The 18,703-nt window shown below is 34.3% G+C and overlaps 1 protein-coding gene across 1 annotated transcript; it reads right to left on the minus strand.

Annotated features, from left to right (window-relative positions):
• Positions 1 to 14,690: 14,690 nt before the first annotated feature.
• Positions 14,691 to 17,983, minus strand: LOC110639885 (cation/H(+) antiporter 15-like). Its single transcript, XM_021791001.2, has 3 exons — positions 17,762 to 17,983; positions 16,255 to 17,253; positions 14,691 to 16,109 (listed from the first exon to the last, which is right to left on the minus strand). Exons 1-3 carry the CDS (start codon positions 17,981 to 17,983, stop codon positions 14,829 to 14,831), a joined length of 2,502 nt encoding a protein of 833 aa, XP_021646693.2. The 3' UTR covers positions 14,691 to 14,828.
• Positions 17,984 to 18,703: the final 720 nt, after the last annotated feature.

The raw sequence follows: 18,703 nt of genomic DNA on the forward strand, positions 1-18,703 counted from the left end.
TCATCCTGCAGCTCTGCACAGTGTCCATGTCACCTCACTACCTGCAGTGCATTGGTAGGGCACTAGGTGTCATTTTGTCATTTTGTAACTAAATTTTTATTTTCTCATATGTATTTGGATTTATGTAATGTATTTTGAGGTTCATGTAAATAATGAAAGTTATGGTTATGAATGCAAAATTTGAGCATTTATTTATTGTTATATATGAGCATTATGAGAAATGGATGTTTGAGAAATGAAAAGGTTGTTGAGAACCGAAATTGAAAATTGTTGAGATTTTGGATATTGGAGTGAGATAATTGAATACAAATATTGGAAGTATTTTTAACAGGTTCCGAAGAACTGTTTTCTCCATTTTTAGCCGGTACTCTGCCGGATTTTCTTTAAAATTTTCGGAACCTCAAATAAATAATACTTTTGATAAATGGCTTAAATAAATTATCTTTCATAAATTATATTCAAAAACATGATATAAATTAATTAAGGTATATTAGAGTGTGCCGGTACACCGTGTGGCATTACTTACTCGGATATACTGTACACAGGTAAGGGGTGTCACATTTAGTGGTATCAGAGCACGGTTTAGGCGTTTCTGAGCCTAGATTGAGTCCATACCATGCATTGCATTTGTAAGAGTCGAGGTGACACTAATGCAGATCTGTTTGTCTTTCTTATTTTGAATAGCATATGGACCCTTCATCTCAAAGAGCAGTCGAGGAGGAAGTGGAGAGTCATGCTCCACCTGCAGCAGCGGAGACTGGGGGCATGGGAGAACCTACTCCGCCAGCTCAAGCCGAGCCTGCTCAGCCTCCATAGGCCATGTTCCAACAAATGGCCGACTTCTTTAGATAAATGGCTGGAGTAATGCCAGCACCACCACCACCACCAGCTCCACAGCAGAAATCACACCTGGAAAGGCTAAGAAAGTTTGGAGCAGTGGACTTTTTCGGTAAGAGAGAAGATGACTCTGTTACAGCCGAGAATTGGTTGAACAGAACGGGCAGAGTTCTAAAACAACTCCACTTCACCCCAGAGCAAAACCTAGAGGCTGCCATATCTTTGTTGCAAGATGATGCCTACGAATGGTGGGACATGGTATCCAGTGAAGTGCAGCCAGAAGCTATAACTTGGGACTTCTTTCTCTCAGAATTCAAGAAGAAATATGTGGGTACTGTATACCTGGAAGAGAGAAGAAGAGAGTTTATTAACCTGAGGCAGAGACAGCTGTCAGTGGCCGAGTATGAGAAAGAATTCGTCCGATTAAGCCACTATGGAAGGGAGATAGTCCCTAATAAAGCTGAAAGATGTAAGAGATTTGAAGAGGGACTAAATGACAACATCAAGATCCAGCTCACTGCCTTGGGAATCACAGAATTTAGCAAGTTAGTGGAAGCTGCAATAAGGGTTGAAAAAGTGAGAATCAGTGAGCAGACCAGAAGGGATAGACAGCAGAAGAGGGGACCGGGTTAGTCTAGCTCATCTCCTGCACCTGGGAAGAAGTTCAGAGGTCCACCTGCACAGAGTTCGGGTCAGCCACAAGGTCAGGGTCAGTCTCAGGGGCCCAGGCCACAGTTCACCCCTAGGAGAGGTCAGTCCACACCATCAGTGGGCAGCTCTCCAGGGATGGGGCTCAGGGGACCAGCCTCAACATCTTCTGCATGTACACACTGTCTGAAATGGCACAAGGGGGACTGTTGGAGAGTAACTGGTGCCTGCTTGAGATGTGGGTCGACAGAACATCAGCTAAGGAACTGCCCACGCAGAACTACTACAGCTGCTCCAACACAAGCAGACAGACCTGCTCCTGCACCCCCGAGGGGTAGAAAATCTTGCAAGTCTGAGGCTATAGGACCATCTCAGAGGCCTGCATCTGAGCCAGCAGAGAGGCCAGATAACATACCACCTGCCAGAAATTATGCCCTGAGAGCTCAGGAGGAGCAAGATGCCCCGGACGTCATCAGGGGTACGTTCTCCCTCTACAATACACCTGTGCATGCATTGGTGGATCCAGGATCCACTCATTCATACATATGCATCAACCTGCCCGTAGAAAGGGGGAATACTAGTAGGGGAGAGTGACCAAGACATTCTGGTCACTAATCCATTGGGCCACAGTGTAGTGGTGAACAAAGTATACAAGGGTTGCCCGTTAAGGATTCAGGGGTACGAATTCTTGGCCGACCTGATTGAGTTGCCCTTCCATGAGTTTGACGTGATTTTGGGAATGGACTGGTTATCACGTCATCAGGCAATAGTTGATTGCAAATTGAAGAGAATTTCTCTGAAAACTCCTGAGGGTAATGAGATTACAGTTGTGGGTGAAAGGACAGATTTCTTATCCAATGTCATCTCAAACCATTGCAAGAAGAATGATGAGAAAAGGTGTGAAGCCTACCTAGCACATGTGGTGGATACTAGGCGTGCTAAGCCGCACCGAGTAATATACCCACGAAGAGACTTCCTGCAGGTATTTCTGAAGAATTGCCCGGTTTGCCACGAAAGGGAAGTTGAATTTGCTATTGAGACACCGTCTGCACAAAGACCCATTTCCATTGCTCCTTATAGGATGGCACCCACAGAATTGAGAGAGTTGAAAACTCAGTTACAAGAGTTGCTGGATAAGGGGTTCATACGCCCCAGTGTGTCACCATGGGGAGCTCCAGTGCTATTTGTGAAAAAGAAGGATGGGACTTTGAGACTATGCATCGATTACCGGCAGTTGAATAAAGTGACTGTGAAGAACAAATATCCATTGCCTAGAATTGATGATCTGTTTGATCAGTTGAAGGGAGCAGGAGTATTTTCTAAGATTGATCTCAGATCAGGGTATCATCAGTTGAGGGTGAAGGATGTAGATGTGCCCAAGACTGCATTCAGGACCCGGTACGGGCATTATGAGTTTCTGGTGATGCCCTTTGGCCTAACAAATGCACCAGCGGCATTCATGGACCTTATGAACCGTATCTTCCATCCATACTTAGATCGGTTCGTAGTGGTCTTTATTGACGATATTTTGTTGTATTCCAAGACCAGTGAAGAACATGATGAGCATTTGAGGATTGTTCTGCAAACCCTGAAAGAAAAGAAGATGTATGCTAAGTTGTCCAAGTGTGACTTCTGGTTGAATGAGATTGCATTCCTTGGACATATAGTGTCAGCCGATGGGATTAGGGTGGATCCCAAGAAAATAGAAGCAGTGATGGAATGGAAGCCTCCCAGAAATACAACTGAGGTCAGAAGCTTCTTGGGGCTAGCTGGGTATTACAGGAGATTTGTGAAGGGATTTTCCCTAATAGCTGCTCCAATGACCAAGTTGTTACACAAGAATGTCAGATTTGACTGGAATGACAAGTGTCAGACCAGTTTTGAGAAGTTGAAGGCTATGTTGACAGAGGCACCAGTGTTAACACAGCCAGTGTCAGGAAAAGACTTCGTGGTCTACAGTGATGCCTCTCATAATGGGTTAGGGTGTGTATTGATGCAAGAGGGGAAAGTGGTCGCTTATGCTTCCAGGCAGCTAAGGCCACATGAACAGAACTACCCTACCCATGATCTAGAGCTTGCAGCAATTATCTTCGCACTGAAGATATGGAGGCATTACTTGTATGGTGAAAAGTGTTACATTTACACAGACCACAAAAGCCTGAAATACTTGCCAACCCAGAAGGAGCTCAACCTTAGACAGAGGCGATGGATTGGGTTCTTGAAGGATTATGACTGTGTAATTGACTACCATCCTGGGAAGGCAAATGTAGTTGCTGATGCTTTGAGCAGAAAATCCATAACAGCTTTGAGATTATTGAATGCCCGTCTATCCTTGGTTCGAGATGGAGCTATTTTGGCTGAGTTGCAAGTGAGGCCAAACCTGCTACAGCAGATTTTAGATGGGCAAAAGGCAGATGAAAAGTTAATGGCTATTATGAGCAAAATCTCAGAGGGAAAAGCAACTGACTATGAGGTGAAAGTAGATGGGTGTCTGTATTGCAAAGGAAGACTGTGTGTACCAGATAATGGGGAATTGAAGGCCAGTATTCTAAAAGAGGCACACACCAGTGTATATGCTATGCACCCAGGAAGTACAAAGATGTACCATGATCTGAAGCTTCAGTATTGGTGGCCTGGTATGAAGAGAGATATAGGTGACTATGTGACTAAATGCTTGACATGTCAGCTAGTCAAGGCAGAACATCAAGTTCCATCAGGTTTACTACAGCCTATACGCATACCTGAATGGAAATGGGATCGGGTCACCATGGATTTTGTAAGTGGTCTACCTCTCACTTGAAAGAAACATGATGCAGCATGGGTGATAGTTGATAGATTGACGAAGTCAGCACACTTTCTGCCAGTTAGGACGGACTACTCACTGGAGATGTTAGCAGAATTGTATATCAGTGAGATAGTTAGACTGCATGGAATTCCACTTTCCATCATATCTGATCGAGACCCAAGGTTCACATCGAGATTTTGGAAGAAGTTGCATGAATCCTTGGGTACACAACTCCATTTCAGCACAGCTTTCCATCCTCAGACGGATGGGCAATCAGAAAGAGTAATCCAGGTAAAAAATTGAATCAATTGAATTAATACAAATATTGAACTGAAATGATAACAATAACATGAAATATATGTCAGGTCCTTGAGGATATGCTGAGGAGTTGTGTCATTGAATTTGAGGGAAGTTGGGATAGATACCTCCCACTGGCAGAATTTGCATACAACAATAGCTACCAAGCTAGCATCCAAATGGCCCCGTATGAAGCACTGTATGAGAGAAAATGTAGAACTCCAGTGTGCTGGACTGAATTGGGCGAAGACAAATCGGTAGGGCTGACACAGTGAAACAGACTGAGGAGAAAGTGAAACTAATCAAAGCAAATCTGAAGGTTGCCTCAGACAGACAGAAATCTTATGCCGACCTGAAAAGAAAAGAAATAGAATATGTGGTTGGCGACAAAGTGTTCCTCAAGGTGTCACCATGGAAGAAGGTATTGAGGTTCGGAAGAAAATGTAAGTTAAGCCCTAGGTTCATTGGCCCATATGAAGTCATTGAACGTATGGGTCCAGTGGCCTATAGGCTAGCTTTACCACCAGAGCTGGACAAGATCCACAATGTGTTTCACGTATCCATGCTCAGAAGATACCGCTCAGATCCTTCACATGTCATCTCCAGAGAAGAAATTGAAATACAACCAGATTTGACATATGAAGAAAAACCTCTACGGATCCTGGCTCGGGAAGTAAAAGAGTTGAGAAATAAGCGGATTCCACTGGTCAAAGTGCTTTGGAGGCACCACAACACCGAAGAGGCAACTTGGGAAAATGAAGAGACGATGAGACAACAGTTCCCTCAACTCTTTTCATCAGGTAAATTTCGAGGACGAAATTTAAATTAGAGGGGAAGAGTTGTAACACCCTCCCGGTAACTACTCCGTACATCCTGCTGTTCCGGTGACCAGTGTCGCTCCGGACAGCTAGAATGTCCGGAAAAATATTTAAACTAAAGTGAGGGACCATAATTAACTCAAATATTAATAAGAAAAATTTGGTAAAAATTTTAGAAATAAAATACAACCAAGTTAAACGAGTATGTTCTAGCGATGGGTAACCAGAGGGAAGTTGCGGTTCTCGCAACGAGGAGCCCTAGACCCGGGGGAAAAATTATAAAATAATTTTTGGGACTCCAGAGAAGGGTTATTGAGGTTCCCATGGCATTAGAATGCCAATAAAATACCTAGAAAAATTTTTCAATCAGTACAGCCAATTTTGACCCGTTAAGCCAAACGGATGGCATTTTGGTCATTTCGCCTTCAGAGGTGATTTTTGGCCGACTTGTCCAGTTAAGTAAATAATTAATATGACATAAAATATGAAGAAACATTACTAAAAATTAAATTGAAATTGAGTAGTGATGAAAAGAAAAGAAAAATCCTTAAAAATGCCAAATATGACATCATTATGATGTCATTTGAAAGTCTCCACCAATTATAATTAAACAACCATATTATTAACTAATAAAAGAGACTAAATGAAGACCAAATTAACCAAAAATACAGCAGCCACCTCCTTCCCCAAAACCAGCCAAAACGTAGAGAGAGAGAGAAGATAGGGTTTCCACCATAGCCATTCTTTGCAAGCTTTCATTCTCATGCTTCCTCACCATATTTCCTCAAGACCCCAACACTAAAATGAATCCTTGAACCTAGAGGAAGTGTTTGGCAGCCAAGAGAGTACAAGAAAAGTGAAGATTAAACTTGGGAAAAAAGTGCCACTTAAAGGTTAGTGCATTAGATACCTAAAACTCTTTATTTTCATGATTAGTAACTTGAATTGAGTAAGAATTTGTAACTAAAATGAACAATAATTATGTGTATACATACCATAAATTTCGGCTGCCCTATTGAAGAAATAGAAATGAGTGTTTTGTTGGACTTAGAGTGGATTAGAAATGATGTTTAAGGTACATATACACAAGTATAATGAATTGGTATGCTAACTAAGGTAATATGGGTGAAACTTGAACTTGGGCTAGGGTTTGGAGTGAAAAATTTGATTTGGCTTATGAAATGGTTAAAGAACATTCTAATGGTCAATTAGGGACCATTTGAGGTATGTTGACCATAATTTGAGGTGCATTAAAGTGTTACAAACTGAAATGGTAGGCTGCCTTGTGAGTGCAGCAGGGTGGCTGGAATTGCAATCCACTTAGACAGCCATAACTTTGGCTGTGTAGATCCAATTGGTGTTTGGCCAATTGGACATGAAACTAGGCTTATAATGGCACATTTTTTCTGAAGAAACCATGCCCAAAAGACCAAAACAAGAGGACCAAAACTTGGCCCCAATCCGGATCCCCTGCAACAGCACCTGCAGAAATGACCAAATGAACAGTAACTGTTCATTTAGCCATAACTCACTGTAGATTTGGTCAATTGACCTGAAATTTTTACAGAAACAAGTTAAGACATAGAAAAACAACTTTCATGAAGAAACCTACCCCAAATTATGGCTAGAACCTATTCAAATATGCATTCACAGTCACTGTTCATGTTACTGTAGATATGGTAATTTCTGCAGAATGGAAATCCGGCTAGCTATGGTTTTTGGACCATATCTGGAGCTACAAAACTCCAAATGGAGTGTTTCAAAAAATGAAATTCAACTAGACAAAATAAGGAACAACTTTTATGTTTATCAATTCCTCAAATTTCCACTGTAACAGTTCCTAATGGAATAGTAAAGTTATGGTACAAAATCTGAAAAATCTGCTCCTTTGGTTTAATGCTTAGAAATGGTATTAACGCTCAATGCCAACAAGTTTTAAATACAAAATGTGGTATGTTGGGAGTGCCAAAGTAAATGTACATATTTTCTATCCAAAAGTCAATATTTTTGTTGACCAATGAGGTGAATAGTAACACCAAAACATGAAATTCACAAATTGAAGAATTTAAAAGTTTCAAATGCCCTAGTATACCTAACAAGATTGGTTTGGATAGTTTAGCATGCCAATAGGGTTCAGTTAGCAGTACTGCACATGGCAATATGCCATTCTGTGATTTTATGGCTTTTAGCCATTCTGACCTTGCATTGAGATTTGGCCTTGTGTCTGATGTATTTACAGCTTGTTAGCTGTTCTGTTGCACACCGGGAGATGTATATGTGACCAATGGTGTGACGGCCCGAGGTACTAGGTACCCAGTGCCAGTTTACCCGTTTATCCAGTCCAGTCGTCTAGTATAGGTTACTTGGGCAACCAAATGAATAAAAGTGGGCAAAGTTAATGAAATAATAGATATACCAATACCAAATAAAGAAATCATACACATTCTATACATACTTACTTTCTGCTATTTTCTTTTATTATATTATTGCACCACTAAGCATTATTGCTTAGCGCGTTGCTTTTGCCACGCGTAGGTACTGGAGATACAGATCGTGAGCCCAGTAGACCGCAGACTGGGTGAGTTCATCCTGCAGCTCTGCACAGTGTCCGTGTCACCTCACTACCTGCAGTGCATTGGTAGGGCACTAGGTGTCATTTTGTCATTTTGTAACTAAATTTTTATTTTCTCATATGTATTTGGATTTATGTAATGTATTTTGAGGTTCATGTAAATAATGAAAGTTATGGTTATGAATGCAAAATTTGAGCATTTATTTATTGTTATATATGAGCATTATGAGAAATGGATGTTTGAGAAATGAAAAGGTTGTTGAGAACCGAAATTGAAAATTGTTGAGATTTTGGATATTGGAGTGAGATGATTGAATACAAATATTGGAAGTGTTTTTAATAGGTTCCGAAGAACTGTTTTCTCCATTTTTAGCCGGTACTCTGCCGGATTTTCTTTAAAATTTTCGGAACCTCAAATAAATAATACTTTTGATAAATGTCTTAAATAAATTATCTTTCATAAATTATATTAAAAAACATGATATAAATTAATTAAGGTATATTAGAGTGTGCCGGTACACCGTGTGGCATTACTTACTCGGGTATACTGTACACGGGTAAGGGGTGTCACAAAATGACCAAACACTATTTATTTGATCATTTTGCCCAGGCAGACTGCAGGTCATCCAGATTAGGGCAAGCTTTTGGTCCACTTGGTTTGGTTTTATGGGCATGGTTTCTTCACCAAAGTTGTGCCATTATGTGTCTAGTTTCATGTCCAATTGGCCTTGCACCAATTGAACCTCTACAATTCAAGTTATGGCTGCCCAAACCTACTAGACTCATGTCTAATTCTGCAGGTCACCTAGGGCAGCCAGACCAAACCCAAATCCCATCACTCAACACACTTCATTTTTGGTTTAAACAGAACTAAATGGTCACTAATTGACCATTAATACCCATTTTCATCATCACATGATCAAAGTCTCATTTCTCCACCCCAAACCCCAACTCAAACATTACCATTCATGCATTTTCATTGCATTTCTTCAATCCACTTACAAAATGCACATTAATGGCAGCCATAATAACCTTTTAACTTAATTAAAATCATCACAAACAAACCCTAACCATGGCTGCCAAAAATTTAGGGTTTACATACAATTGGTATTAAACAATTTTTCTTTGTAATTTACACTCATTTATACTTACTCAACATAAATTTGAAGAGAAACATAAGTTTAAGTCACTTACCTCTTAGGGAGCTAATCCAAAGCTTATAAGAAGTTTTTCTTTTTAATTCTTTTTGCTCCCAAAAGAATCTCCAAGATGCAAGAACACTTTTTTGTGTTGGGAGTTTAGGGTTTAGTTGGGTAGAAGTTGGTGAAATCAAGCTTGAAAAAGCTTGAAAATGGTGGCTATGGTGGAGGCTTACGGCAAGGAAGAAAGGAGAAATGAGAAATCTGGTTTTTCTCTCATTTTTCAGCCCATTTGTCTCTTTTAAATAAAGTTATGCCATGTGTCAACATTGGGTTGTGTGGGAGAACTTTAATGACATCACTGTGATGCCATAAGTCCATTTTCCTTTATTTTCTTTTCATTTCTTGTCTATTTAATTGCAATTAAATTTTTAACAACATTTATTCATATTTTATGTTATATAAATTATTTATTTAACTGGGCAAGTTGGTCAAAAATCATCTCTAAAGACGAAATGACCAAAATGCCCTCCATTTGGCTTAACGGGCCAAAATTGTCTGTACCGATTGAAAATTTTTTCTAAGTATTTTCTTAGCATTATAATGCCATAAGAACCTCAATAACCCTTCTCTAGAGTCCCAGAAATTATTTTATAATTTTTCCCCCGAGTCTAGGGCTCCTAGTTGCGAGAACCGCAACTTCTCACTAGGTTACCCATCGCTAGGGCACCGACTCATTTAACTTGATTGTATCTTATTTCTAAAATTTTTGCTAAATTTTTCTTATTAATATTTGAGTTAATTATGGTTTCTCACTTTAGTTTAAATATTTTTTCGGACGTTCTAGCTGTCCCGACCGACACTGGTCACTAGAACAGTAGACTGTACGGACTAGCTAAAGTGAGGATGTTACAACTATCGTGTTTAGGAATTGGAAAATGAGTCCAAATTGGACTTGTAGCCGAACTACCACTCCTATAAAAGTAGATATATTTTTGTATGGCCATGTGCAATGAGAGTCAAAGGCCAATTGGGGAGTGGAGAATTACAATTTAATCTATCAAATTATGAGTATTATTTGAGTTCCGTGTGAGGTAATTTGTAAATGCTTTGTAAAAGAGAAAAACAATTAGAGATTGTAATTATTTTTTCTTTAAGTAGTGAATTTGTTAATGGAGTAGGTTTACGCTGAATTATATTGAATTTAGTATTCTTTATTTTGTAGGAGTGTATTTTCACAACACATCATATGTGCATAGGTGTTCGTGAAATGTTGGTGTTCATCGTTATTGCAATCCCATTATTATGATATATGAAAATGGAATTAGGACTAAAAAATGCAGAAGATAAAGTTATATACTTATATGTGGAAGGAATAACGGGTGATACCATATGCTACCTAAAATTAAGATTTGTTAGACATGGTTAAGGATGATATTGTGCTCCCAAAGATATGATGTGAGAGTGATAAAGGGTGGTGTTGTCCTCTCCTAAATTCTCAGGTCTGGTAAGTTGATGCAATGCTCTTTACAAATTATTGCAAAGGAATTATTATGATTCAATGTATATATTTCATTTCTTTACACATCAAATAACAATATTTTATAATTGTCAGAACGTATTTGATTACTTGTGGTTGAATATTTAAGCTCTGTTGTAATAAACCAAATTTTTATTTTTTTCTGTATTTAGATTTAGTATTTTAAATGGAAATTCGGTTTGTCGTTGTTAATTTTGTTTTCCATTATTGGTTGTCTTCTGTTAGTAGAAATCAATTATCGTTTGTTGATTATTACTTAACAGTTATTGTTAAAATTATATATATATATATATATGCTTAAAAGCTAATAGTTATACAAAATTTAAGATAAATTCAAATAAATTAGTAGAATAATTTTTTGGACTACGAACTTCTATTGTTGATAAATTTTAGGGAAGAACATTAGACTTCAATCGCAAAATTAACCATGGATTAGAAACATATTAGTAACGAATTTTAAAACAAATTAACGAAAACTTAATAACAAATTTGAAACGGAATGGCAAGGAATTTTCATGATACATTAGCAGTAAAAATGTTTATCGCTAATTAATGACGATTCTATTTTTCTGTCACTTAATATTTAGTGATGAGGATACTTTCAATAAATTTATATTCATCGCTAATTTATCTCTAAAATCTTTTAACGAAAAAAATTTCTATCTTTAGTAATGAAATTTTACATCACTAAAAGCCTACTTTCTTGTAGTGCAATTTGTTAAATATGTGAATATCTTGAGCTGCATGAATGAGTATGGGTAAATTGGAATATTGTTAAATGTAAATTAAGGCTCATTTGTTTTATGAAAAATATTTTTTATAGAAATAAAAAAATATTTCTTATATTTTTTATTATTTGATCACTTAGAAAAATAGATTAACGAAAAATATTTTCTAGTTAAAGGGAAAATGATTAAAAAGATAAAATCATATTCTATTTATTAAACTTTAATAATCTTATTAAAATGTGAACACTTATATTTATATATATATATATATGAGACATAAATAAATACTATTAATTTAACATTGCATTCAAATAGCAAAAAATAATTTTATAAAAATTAATTTTAAAAAAAAATTTCAAAGCATACAAGCGGAGTTATGTTTTCTAAGGTTTGGTCTTTGGTGGCCTTAAACCTACTTGAATTCTAGTATTGATCCTGCCATGGAAATGCATAGTGACATAATCAGTGCAATAACTTTACAAATTTTAATTTAATACTCAATTTCTTTTTTGGCAAATTAACAATAATAGATCCATTTTAATGCATCCTATCACTTTATAAGCACATTATCTCCTTCACTGTAATTTAATTAGTGTGATATTTCAATGAATTTGATGGATTTTCTCTTATAATGTAAGTTAATGAATTATATAAAGTCTAGAGATTATGATTATATAATTATAAAATTATATCTAACGTTTTTTTATCTAATATTAAAGTTCACGTAATTAAAAAAAAAAAAAAAAAAAAAAAAAAAAACAACTGATGTTTGAAACTCAAAAGTTTGAATTAGTAATAAATTCATCAATATGAAATATTAGAAAATTGTGTCAGTTTTCATATTATAGTCTCAACTCTCGATTCAAATATGTTCTTAACTTGGAAATTATATTTACATTGAATTAGAGTACTTGCAAGTATTAGCAATGAAATCATTATGCAATGATTTGAGATGAAGAATATAAGAGAATTATTACAATATAATTATGGTAATATATATATATATATATATATATATATATATATATATATATTTTAATTATATTTATATTTTTATTATTTAAATTAATTTTAAAGTTTATATAAATTTATAATTTATAATTCTATTTATATTTAGCATCAATTAAATATAAAATTTTATAAGAAGTAATTAACTAAAATAAGATATTAATAAATAAAAAATAAAAATATTATTAATCTATCTATTATTTTAAAAAATACGAAAAAAAATATTATTGAAGTATATAAATAATTCGTCTCCAATATTAACATATTAAGGATGATAGTATGTTAATATTATTTAGTGACAAAAAGATATATGGCTAATAATTTTAGTAATTTTCCAAATATTATAATAATTATATCAAATTAAAATTCTCATTTTATTTTAATTAATTTATTTATCGTTTTAAAAATTACAATTATATTTATTTTGGTTTTATTATTTGTTCATATTTTATTTTTAAATATTTGATTATTTTCTTTTTTCTACCTTAAATTTAAAATATAATGATAGGAAAGATGTGGATTAAAAGCCTCGGTAAAAAAAATAAGAGGGAATAAAATTAAAATTTTAAATAAGAATATTAAATATATTATTTATTTATTTTTTTTCAACATGGAGTTTGTTAAAATTAATAAAAATATTAAAATTATTGAATATATTAATAAAACTATAAGAGTAGCTTAAATTGATAATAAATGAAAATTTTTAAATTATTTTTGCTAATTAATGAGTTAATTGTTTTTAATTAAATTTATTATTAAAATTGAAAACATTTGGAAAAGTTTATTATTAAATTAATATAATTAAAAGTTTTTACTAAAATTAATATTTAATATATAATTATAACAATGTATTTTTAAATTATCCAATTTGAATTTTCATCAATATATTTACTATATATACTTTTTTTTGTTTAAAATACTTCAATTTTTAAATTTTTAATTTACATTACATAAAATTATGTATATAAATTAACAAATAATAAAAATTCATTCAATTATTAATATAACTTTTTTACTTATGGTATTGTATTCTTTTCTAATAATTAATTAATAAATATAAAAAAATGAATATAAGAATTTACGATATGATGAAATTATTTTATAATTTTTGAATTTATAATAAATAATAATTAACAAATTAAAATATTAATCTTATCAAAAATCTTATTTCAAAAAATATTTGTATTGATAAAAATTCTAACCCATAACCAATTTTATTAGTGGTAAATGGTATTTTGTAAGTTAAAGGCTTCATATTAAAAATTATATATTTTTTCAAACTTTTATAGTTATAGCTTTTTGAACAATTTTAGCATGTTTTTGAAATTTTTTTTTAACATATAGTCAAAATTGATTTAAATCGGTCAATGTAATGCAAATTTGATTGTTGGTTTTTCTTCTATTTATAATTTTGACTATCAATTTATTTTAATTTTCATTTCTTACTAAAAAAATAAATATTTAAAATCAAGCTAAAATTCTCAAAAATTAAAAAATAAAATTTAAAAAGTCGGAAGGGGGAACATCGGAACTTTCAAAAACATCCTTCATGTTTTTATTATCTACAAAAATACAAAAAATGTTTTTATAAAAAAGTATTAATTTTAAAATTTTTATTGCAATAAGATAAAATCAACCAATAAAACACATATTTTTTTCCTTAAAATATCTATTTTAAATAGACTATAATAACTTTATTTAAAAAAACTATTTTGAAAATAACTTTTAGTAAATAATAAATTTTAATTTGTAAAATAAAAATATTCATATTCCCATATCATATTTATGGTATTTCATATATAATATCTTAATCACTAAATCACTAAAGTAATGTATATTAAAAATTTTATTTCTTGTGTTTTATATATAATATTTCAATTGATTAAAGTAATATAACTAATTGATTTTATTTTCTTATAACTTTTTTTAATTAGCTTTAATTAGAAGTAAAATATAATTATACTAATGAATAACTAAATTTAATTGGTTATTGAAAATAATATATAATTACAATATTATATTATATTATATTATATAAAAAATAAAAAAAATTATATATCATATAAAAAATAAAAGAAAATTATGTTAAAAAAAATTTTAAATCATGAATTTATGTAACGAATAAATCAATATACAATGCATATTAAGATATATATTAATATATATATATATATATATATATATATATATTGGATCTTTCTAACTAAAATTCATATATCTGTCACTACTTAAGGTACAACTTGAGTATAACAAAGAAGAGAAATACTATTATCAAAGTTTATATGATTTCATATTTACTTTTTATGCTACAAATCAAATCCAAAGCTAAATTACATATTTAAAAAAGAGAGAGAGGGGGAATAATATCAAGAAATCCAATTTTTTCCTTTATTTTTTTTTTGTTGGAATAAGCAATTGAGGCATTGATATAGTTAATTTTGCTCTCATATCAAGTGTTACCTTGTTGGTGTTGGCCTCTTATTCATTAATTGTAGACCACTATATTGATCATCTGGTTGACCAAGGCCATCAGGTGTAACATTTGCCTCTACTTGTAACCCTGTACCAACATATTGTTGCACAACCAACACTGAAACTGTTGCTGCGAAATCTGAAGATGCAAGCAAATCTCCAATTGCTCCAAGCTCCGGACACTCGCTCCAATCTGTAAGCCCAGCTGTGAGTGGTGATATCATTCCTTGTCCTCTTCCTACTACAAATAAATCATGAGCATTAATGTCCATTGCCCTTATTGCAGCTACTGTTTCCTCTCCATTATTCACAACCCTTTCAGTATAAAATACAGACTCTTCATTAGCGTTGTACATTCTAAATTCATTTATATACTCTTCATCAATTTGCTTCTCCCTTTGATCTTGTGTTTCCACTGTTAGTATCCTAGGGTCATTTGTATCTCCACTACATTGCCTTGCTGGTTGTGCTGCATCCTCGCCTGCAATGAATCGCATAACTGTTAAGCTTATCCCGGGATGTGCAGACATCCTCCACGCATATGATAATGCTTCTCTATCATCAGGTCCTCCAAAGAAAAGCACAGCTATATGGTGAGAAAGTTGGTTTGTGGCTAAGCGAGTAGAGCCACTGAGCCCTCTATCTACAAGAATCCCAACTGAGCAAGGTGAGTTTGCTAATACATTTTGGTTAACCATTCGAAATGCTGGGTTCGTGGCTTCCATCCCACCGTCCACTGTTTGTTGTTTATGGAAAGGAATTATTATAAAGGCAACCCTTTTGTCCTCTGCCAAGTTACAAATGTCTTCGTGCATGGTAGAGTAAGGAGATATAGCTGTTAAAGGTTGAACTGAAACACAAACTGCATGCTGTTCATAATTTTCAAAGGCATTAATGATGTGATCAGATTGGGCTTGGGTTCTATTGAGGGCTGGTCGACCAGATTTTCGACTGTTATGAACTATAAGCATTGCAGATGCACGACCAGTGAGTTCAACTAGGTGGAGCACATAAACACACATCGGTGACCTTTTGGTTGGGTGTGAAGCTTCTAAGAGGTTAATGATTGTTGGAACATTTCGAGGAGTGTGTACGCACACCAATATCCTTAATTCTACATCTGGTTTTGATCTTTGAATTGTTCGTCTTTTGTATGGTATAAATTTTCTTGCAGGCCTATATATTGCAGTAACAATAGGTGTTACAAGTCCTGTCACGATCACAGCTACAATCACCATAATTGCAAAAGACTCATCATCTAAGACCTGCAAGTCAGTCATTCATTAACATCAGTTTTAATGTTCTTTAACTTTAGCTTGAATGGTATTAGAGTTATCTCAAGATCTCGGGTTCAAATCGTAATTAGTTGGAATCAAATAAAAAAAAATATTAGTTAGGTAAGTAAAGTACCCTTTGATCCTTGCCAACATTGAGAATAATCATTTCAATAAGGCCTTTGGTGTTCATAAGCAAGCCAAGGGTAAGGCCTTCACGTATAGGCATTTGGTAAAACATAGTGACAAAAATAGTACCAGCAATTTTGCCAGCAGTCCCAAGAAATATGACAAGAGCTAAAAGTCCCCAAGTGGTAGCCCCTTGAATAGCCCCTACATTAGTCTTGAGCCCGCTCATAGCAAAGAAAAGTGGAAGTAAAAGCCCCGATACAAAGTCCTCTAGCTTTTCTATAAGAATAACTCCAAGAGGTCCATTAGGGATAACCAAGCCAAATACAAAAGCCCCAAAAACAGAATGTGTCCCAATGGCATCCGTTATAAAACCTGAAATCATTACTCCAGTGAGAATAAGACATATATAAAACTCACTAAAGGTTTCTCCTTCGGGGGTCCTTCGAATAATCCATGAAATCGCTGGTCTAACAACAAATACACAAAAGACCACGAATGCTGCACTTGAAAGTATCACCCACAGGGAAGCCAAAGATGCACTGTCATTTTCTGCCAGGGCAATGGCAAAACATAGCAAAATCCAAGCACAAATGTCATTAATAAGAGCTGAAGACATGGCAATCCTACCAAGCTCTGTGTTTATGAGTTTGAGCTCAGCGAGGACCCTTGCAAGCACAGGAAAAGCAGTGACTGAGAGGGCAACGCCTAAGAAGAGGACAAAAGTGCCTTGATTCATAGTGTGTGTTGACTCCTTACGCATAAGGAAAGAGAAGGCCAATCCAGTGAAGAAGGGCAATATCATACCAGCAATAGCTATGGCCAAAGCCTTTTTCCCCGTTCTTTTGATTACTGAAATGTCCATCTCGACTCCAACAAGGAATAGAAAGTAAAGAAGACCCACATTTGCCATTGTTTCCAGCACCATCACACTTCTTAAAGGGAATATTGTACTTGCAAATACTTCACTACGTCCAAGTACTGATGGACCCAATATCACACCACCCTGTAGACATACATTAATCATTTACGTTTATGTGAATGCCATTTAACGTGTATAAATTATTTTTTTATTTTGAAAGAATTGTAACTCTTGAATAAAACTCTTATGAGTTATGGCTAATTTTCTTGTTGAATTTATAACTCACTTATAATTACCTATAAGCTTACCTATTATAGGTGGTATTACATGGGTTCATTCTCAAATTAACTTCCATTGCAAGATAAATATATATCATATAATTTCCTTAGCATTACCATTGCTTTATAGCTTTTTCCTATTTCTTATGATAAATATATCTTAAAAAAATTCAACTACTTTTAATTGATAGATTTTAAAATATCACTTTTGCACGATAATAATGCCAAAGAAAACCTTTTATTTTAAATTCTAACAATTGCAATGCAAAAGCTTTAAATTTATAAAAACTGCAACACAAAAGCTTTTATAGGGTTATAAAGGCAAAAATATAGAAATTGAAATTTGAGGCGTAAAATGTGAAAGATAAGCTCACCATAATCTCAGAGATAACACGAGGTTGGCGGAAAGGTTTGAGGATGAAAACAAGAAATCGAGTGGTGACAACCACCAATGTTAATTGCAAGATAAAAAGAGGGAGGGAGTAATCCAATGGATTATCACCTTGCCACACGCCATTGGTCGTTATCATGGTTGGTGCATAGCATACTATTGTGTCCTCCGAGTTATTCCCTGCCGTCGGTTGATTGTCACTCATTTTCTCCTCCAATGGCCACCCCCACCACTATCAACAATGTCTCTCTGCCGCCACCAACACCACGCCTACTATTATGTAATATGCTTTTCTCCCAACACATGCAAATATGAAATGAGATTAAGATTGAAGATGTTGTCCTGGTTTAGGTGGAAAGAGAATGTTTGTTGTTCTTATGTTTGTTTAAAACCAAGGAAAGAGAATGTAGGAAGGAATTGACAAGTAAGTTTAGCTTTGGGTGGATGCCCGCCCCCTTTGGTCGCTCTCTCCTTTCCGGTGCAAATCAAATATAGGGAGAAATTCTATTTTAAGAAATTAAATAATTGTAATTTCACAACTAACTGCACAAGTCAATTTTTTTTTTCCTTTTAGTACGTACAAGGTGGCATCTAAATATCGGTCATCTTTAATAAAAATATTAGAAAAAACTCTCAAGCTTTTTTCTATTATATTCAATCTTTCAAAGTTAACCTGTCAAAATTGTACAGTGTTTCTTTATATAGAAACCCGTTTTCTTGCATGTGAAAGTACGTTGCAACTAAATCTATTTTATCGCGACTGCCAAAGCACTAAATTTAAATAAAAATAAAGTAAATAATAAAACAAAAATATTTATGTGGTTTGTTCTTTTAATATAGAGTTACAATTATGAACATGTCATGTTCTATTATTATTAAAAAAATTTTACAACAATAAGTTCAAAACATCACTCTATCCATCAAC

This window comes from Hevea brasiliensis, chromosome 10 (assembly GCF_030052815.1).
Source record: "Hevea brasiliensis isolate MT/VB/25A 57/8 chromosome 10, ASM3005281v1, whole genome shotgun sequence".
NCBI lineage: Eukaryota > Viridiplantae > Streptophyta > Magnoliopsida > Malpighiales > Euphorbiaceae > Hevea > Hevea brasiliensis.

Excerpts from the sequence above, each read along its gene's own strand:
- LOC110639885 (XM_021791001.2), bottom strand. The coding sequence starts at position 17,983 with ATGAGTGACAATCAACCGACGGCAGGGAATAACTCGGAGGACACAATA. Across the intron at positions 17,254-17,761 it reads GTGTTATCTCTGAGATTATG|GGTGGTGTGATATTGGGTCC; the intron begins GTGAGCTTATCT and ends GTATGTCTACAG. Across the intron at positions 16,110-16,254 it reads ATGTTGGCAAGGATCAAAGG|GTCTTAGATGATGAGTCTTT; the intron begins GTACTTTACTTA and ends ACTGACTTGCAG.